At 59.8% G+C, this 6,000-nt stretch overlaps 1 protein-coding gene across 5 annotated transcripts in view; it reads right to left on the minus strand.

Moving 5' to 3' along the window:
* Window positions 1–5,503, minus strand: part of ERBB4 (erb-b2 receptor tyrosine kinase 4) — a 491,485-nt gene extending 485,982 nt beyond the window's left edge. For 4 of the 5 annotated variants that reach the window (XM_015289117.4, XM_015289115.4, XM_015289118.4 and 1 more), the window contains exon 1: window positions 5,325–5,503. In XM_015289117.4, coding sequence (XP_015144603.1) covers window positions 5,325–5,418 — 94 coding nt within the window. In that variant the 5' untranslated portion in view covers window positions 5,419–5,503. Of the gene's footprint in view, window positions 1–3,839; window positions 4,078–5,324 lie in introns of those variants that run through there. The other variant, XM_046943423.1, reaches the window with a different exon arrangement.
* Window positions 5,504–6,000: the final 497 nt, after the last annotated feature.

The following is a 6,000-nucleotide window of genomic DNA, read 5'->3' on the forward strand; positions in this document are numbered from 1 at the left end:
GAGCAATTACACGCGCAATTACCTGATTGCATAATTGGGTGGGCCTAATGCTGAAATTGGATCGCGCGTTTTCTGTTCAGCACAAGTGCTGCTTAATAAATAGATATTGACTGCTTTTGTAGCAAAATCATCCATACCTACCGGCTCAAAACCAAATATTGACAAAATATGCTCAAGTGCATATTTGCCCACGGAGCATTGGCAGAAAGCAGAGCGTTCCAACAAGAACTGAGCCACAAGCATCTGCAGGAGCTCCCAGATCTCTACCTGTGACCACCAGCACAATATACAACCAATGGAGGCACACATACCCGTAGACACGGGCCAGGTATCATCATCCAAACACTGGGAAGTTTCTTACTGTGGGCTATTTTTCAGTGGAAGAGTTGTCCCCGGGTATTTCTGCTGCATATTTGAGGAAAGAAATGCAAGGAACGTTCCACATCAAAGGAAAACTCCCATTAGCAAGGGCGTCAGCAGCTCACGGTGCTGTCTCACCACACAGACCCTGACAATCAGGCAAAAAAAATCAAGCTTTGAATGATCAGCCGGCATACTTTTTATTGCATATTATCCACCCCAGGCCTTCACATCACTGACCTCCAAGGAAAGGCATCCACGCAAACTTCGTTACCCCAAGTATCTTCAGCCAACACAAGGAATACTTTTCTTGTATGGAATACTCCCAAAGGCCCTCATTTTTCTCATGAACGTCACCCACAGGCCTCTATTTTACATGCCAGCTTAACGCTCTTTAAGATCAGCTGTCAGAGCCCCACGTCTTGGCCAAACATCAATTTTCTGTGTGGATGATGCATTAACTTTAAGGCGCTCACCGCTACTGCAGGCAAAGCAATATAGCAATTACGAGGTTATTTCTGACTTACAAATCCATAAGTAATCATAACGCTGGAAGCCCAAAGTTGGTAGGAAAGAAGGGAAGCAGAGCGTTAAACACAAAGACCTGGTGGTAATTGGCAGCTCCCTCGGGGTGCTGTCGGGGAAAGGAAAAGCAGTGCCCAGTGTCACTCACAGCCTTCTAACCACACGTGCACCGGTGGCAGCCTGGAAGCAAAGCAGCCCTAATGCTCCTCAGCCTGTGCTTAAGCACTTGTAATGCTTCCCCCCCCCCCCCCCCCCCCCCCTTGCTTCTTCCTGCCTTCAGCACGAAGGAGGCTACTCAAGTTGACAGCAAAAGTTTGGCAGCAGCAAAGGACACCCACCCGGTAACTGCTCTGCTGCAGCACAAGGCACAGCCCGTATATTTTAATGCCTTAACCACATGTCACGGCAGCAGGCAGACCACAGTTATTAGACCCTTCATAAACCCACATTTCCACCTCCAAAGCCACCAGCAACCTTTGCCAGACGCTGGAAAGCCATGAGACACTCAGCCCCAGCACTAAATCTTGCAGAGGAGCTAAGAGTGGGCTTCAAACCCATAACTCTTGGATTCTTGTTCCTTGAATGAAGGGGCTCTGACTTCCCTCTGCACACAGAGCAGGCAGGGATGCTTTTCCCTCTGTATTTATCCTTAAGGCTGAGATGCACACAACCCTGAGACGCTGGGAGAAAATTAACACCGAGCAATGTGCTGCCAGCATCGCCGAGTGAACCTATTTGTAAATCTTCCAAAACAAGGAGGAAAATAAAAAGAAAGGGGAAAAAAAAAAAGAACAAGCACAAAAAAGCGCATTCTCCTCCTGTCCCCAATCTTTTGTTACAACAGGAATGCAGATGCTCACAGAGGGCTATTTAGGGAGCTGTGTCACTGAAGGCTCAGGCTGCACACTAAGAGCCCTGGGCAGCCAGAAGCGTGCAGTGCAGACCTGGCTTGGGTCCCTTGCTGAGATGCTGGACCAAGGGGGGGAAAAACGTAAAGCATCACCGCTGCTGTTTCAACTTGGAACACAGGCAACTGCCAAACAAAGCTGCCATATACATTATTTTGGCCTCCTCTCTCCACCAATTCCGTGGCTTTTTCCATATGTCCTCTGAGCATTATTAATAGCCACCGAAGAATACTATCTGCCTACCAATCACTTCAGCTTCCCACTCAATGGCAAGTACATTTTTAGAGCATCAAATATACCAACAGGGACAATGGTTGCTAAATTTGAAGTCAACAACAACTGGAAAATGCCAACTACTTTGCTGATATTTTCATGCTGCAGAAATATCTCTCGAAATAAATGAGCCCTTTTTTTTTTTTTTTCCCTCCACCCTTTCAAAGAGATAATAAAATAATGCTGAATTCTAAATACTATCACATACCCTCAGCAAACAGCGATTTAAATTTAGATCTATACATTCTTGCTGCCAAAGATAATGAGCAAAAATATCCACAGTGCAGCTCTGCAGAGCGGAGCAGAGGTGGGGAGGGGGAGCTGGGAGGGCACGGCCAATAAGGTCATGGTGGATACTGGGAATGGACCAGCATGAAGTAACTCAGAACAGCCTCCTGTGCCTGGATACTACGCCAGCCTTGTAGTATTACTAAGAGTCATGCCAACCGTGCCATGTAAACTTTCACGCTCCAAATGCTTGCTGTTTCAACACCGTTTAAAGCAATGGAAATGGAACGTTAGGAGGTGCGTTGCGCTAAGTGTGATGGCTTTCCTTCCTGTCCATCCCAAAGGTCCCAGCTCTGCCTTGTGGGACCGCCTGCACTCATACAGCTTGGGGCTCTGTGGACTCCTTTGTAACCCAGCTTTGTTCACAAGGGGTTATTCGGGGGCTTTTTACTTTAACCTCTCTGCTGTTTCTGGGAGGCAACTTCCCAAGACCCAGCAGGAGGAGCAGGCAGGCATCCACCCTGTGAGGGGAGCACAGGATGCACTGCTGGCTCATTAGGGAAGGTTTAAGAAAGATCAAGCTGTAAGCACACATTTGGGTACTGTATGCCCAGCTACATCAGCATCGGGAGGCAGAGGGAACGAGCACAAAATCGGTGTGTTTCAGAAATCTCTGACACTGACCTTACAGAAAGCGTGTGATGACTGAACATCTTTTATAGCTCAGATAACAACTGCATCCACTAAAACTCCGGGGTTTACTTTCAAGCCGATATACCTCGTTTGCCCATCTACTTCTATGGCAGGAGCCAGATTCGATAGGCTTCGGGGGCAGAAACAAAGAGCAGGTATTGCCGGAAAGCAGGGATAAACCTCGACACTCTTACAGCCTGAATCTCTACTCCTCGTCACCTTTATATTGGTGCTATTCTCACAGCTCATATCAAACGTGCTCCTGCAGTGTGTGTTACAGATTTGGCTGCCCCTACGCGTGCCAGTGCCGCCGTCCCACCGATGCACCCACAAACACGCAGCTGCCCCAGCCCTGCGCCCTGTTCCTGCAGCGGGACAAGTTTTCCTGGCAGGCCGATTAAAACCCAGGTTTATATATAGCAGCAGCTGCTCCAAGGCTTCAGGAGCTCGGCATGTGCCCGGTGCCCAGCGACGCTGCCCACCTCCGGGGAGCTGCGGCCGCTCGGCCCTCCAACGCGCCGAGTTACCGCGCGGCACGGCGCATCCCTCCGGCAGCTCGACGGGCTCCGGCCCCGCTGCCGCCGCGGGGAGCTCCGGGGGGCTGCTGCCACCTACAGCTGCTGCCACGGCACGGCCGCGGCGCCCCGAAGCAGGGCCACCACTTGCTCCCCGCTCCCTGCCCCGCCGCGCCGCTGATGGGTCCGCTTGCTACGTGCGGCCGGACTCGCCGTGGTTTGCTTCGATCCGCTTAACTCGAAAAAAGAGCAGTTCTAATGTCGCCCAAAAAGCCGAGGGGAGCTTCGATCCCGAGGGCGGACAGCGCAAGGGCTTCTCCCCGGGCCGGCTGCTTACCCACGGGCACGTATTTCAAATCCTCGAGACCGTTTTCACGTTAGCCAGCAGCACAGCCCTCAGTGCCAGCATCCACGCACGCATACACCCATCTCTTTATGAAAAGCAAACGAGTCACGGCAGTCACCGGGCACCACAGGGGCCGGGACCGGGACGGCAGCGCCGGGGCCGGGGTGGCTCTCCGGGGACACCCGGGGACGGCGGGAGCCCAGCGCCGGGCACGTCCCCTCGCAGGGACAGAGCAGCGCGGCGGCAGCTCCGTGCTTCTCGTGCCTTCGCGGAGGCTCCCGGAGCTCAGCCTAATTTTAGGCAGCGGGCAGACATCGCGGCGGACGGACGGGAGAAGCGCCAGCGGGGCGCGGCGAGGGGGAAAGCTGCCATCCCCGGCACCGAGCGAAGACGAGCGGGGGGCACGAAGTCGACCCCGCACACCTCGCCCGGAGCGGGATCCTCGCTACGGGGAGAGGGGAGAAACAAAACGGCACGCGTCAAGAGCGGCCGCGTACCCGGAGCGGCGCTCGGGCAGTCGAGCGGCGGTGCCCGAACGCCCCGCCCGGGCCGGGCACGGGGACAGCATCGGGTCGGGTCGCCCGGCGATCCCCGAGCAGAACAAAGGCTCCCGGCTCCCAGGTGCAGCTCCACGTGACGCGGCGGAGCCGCGCACCGCCAACACCGCCGCACGAAAACATCGCAGAGCCCCGATGCGTCCGCGCTGACAGCGGGATGAGGAGAGCAAAAGTTTGGGCGACGGCGTCGCCTCCCCCACGGGAGCGCCGGGAGCGAGGGAGGCGGCACGGCCCCGTCCGCGGGGCACCCAAATTCGGGGAGGGGAACCCCCAAACGCTCGCACCCTGAACGCGCACCTGCAGTGCCCTCTGGGCGAGCGCCAACCAACGAGAGGCCGCCCCCCTCCCCGCGCTGCCGTCGCCCGCGGCGGCCCCGCTGCACCCAAAGGTCACACCGAGCCCCACGTTCACGAACGGGGCGGCCCCGGCTCAGCGCTTCGCCTTTGGGGGGACGGATCGGCCGCGGGATGGGAAAGCGCTGGGAAAGGAGAAAGCCGGGAGAAGAGGGAGAACGCGGAGAGCGATAGAGAAGGAGGCGGCCGAGGCACGCAGCGCTCCTCCCGCCGGGGCTGCCCCGCTCGGCGCTGCGGGGAAGGGGTCCCGGGGGGAGCGCGGAGCGGAGCGGCTCTTCGCCCGCCGCCGCCGGGGATGGCGAGCGCTGACGGGCGGCGAAGTGCGGCGCGCAGCGCGGGACGGGCTGAGCCGCTCCGCCGCTCCCGGCCCCAACGCCGTTACATAAAGCCCCGAGAGGCGCCCGGCCGCGGGCTCGGCGCGCCGTCGCTCTCCCGAACGCCTCCAAATCCCCACATCGCGGCGCCCCGCAACTTCCTCGCGGCTCCCCCGCCGCTCCGAGCCGCGCTCCCCTCTCGCCGCCGGCGCTCCCGCTGCAACTTCCCGGCCCGCCCGGCCGCGCACCCACCTGCCTGCGCCGCGGCAGCCCTCGGGGCGCCGGCCGCCGCCGCCGCCAGCACGCAGCAGCTCCACCACAGCAGCCCCCCGGCCGCCGCCGGCATCGCGCCGCCGCCGCCGCCGCCGCCTCCTCTTCCTCCTCCTCAGCGCCGCCGCCTCAACGCCGGTTCCGCCGCCGCCATCCCCCGCGCGGGCTCCGCGGGGCCGCCCCGAAGTTGCCTCCGCGCCGCCGCCGCCGCCCCCAGCGCCGCCCCCGCGCGGCCCGACGGGGCGGCCGCGGGGTGCGCCCACTGCACGCGGAGCGGAGCGCCGAGCGCCGGCAGCGGCGGCACCGCCGGGGGAGCGGCGGGAGGAGGGGCGGCGCGAGGCGGGTCCGCCCCCCCCCGGCCCGTCCCGCACCTGCGGAGAGGGGGAGGGAAAAAGCGCCGCCGAGGGGGCCGCGCGCCGCGCTTTGCAAAAACGGCGGGCAGGTGCGCGCGTGGGGCCGCGCGTGCGTCCGCCGTGCTTGCAAAAAGCAGCCGGTCGCGGGGCGCGCGCCGAGAGCAAACTTTCCCCGCGCGGATACCGCCGAGCGCTGGGGGGGCTCCTCCCGAACGCAGCAGAAGGCCGCGGTGATGGGCGGGGGCGGCTCAGGGGGACCGACATCGCCTCGCGCGGCCCCGGTGTCGGAGCGGAGAGCGGCGGAG

Source organism: Gallus gallus, chromosome 7 (assembly GCF_016699485.2).
Source record: "Gallus gallus isolate bGalGal1 chromosome 7, bGalGal1.mat.broiler.GRCg7b, whole genome shotgun sequence".
Classification (NCBI taxonomy): Eukaryota; Metazoa; Chordata; class Aves; order Galliformes; family Phasianidae; genus Gallus; species Gallus gallus.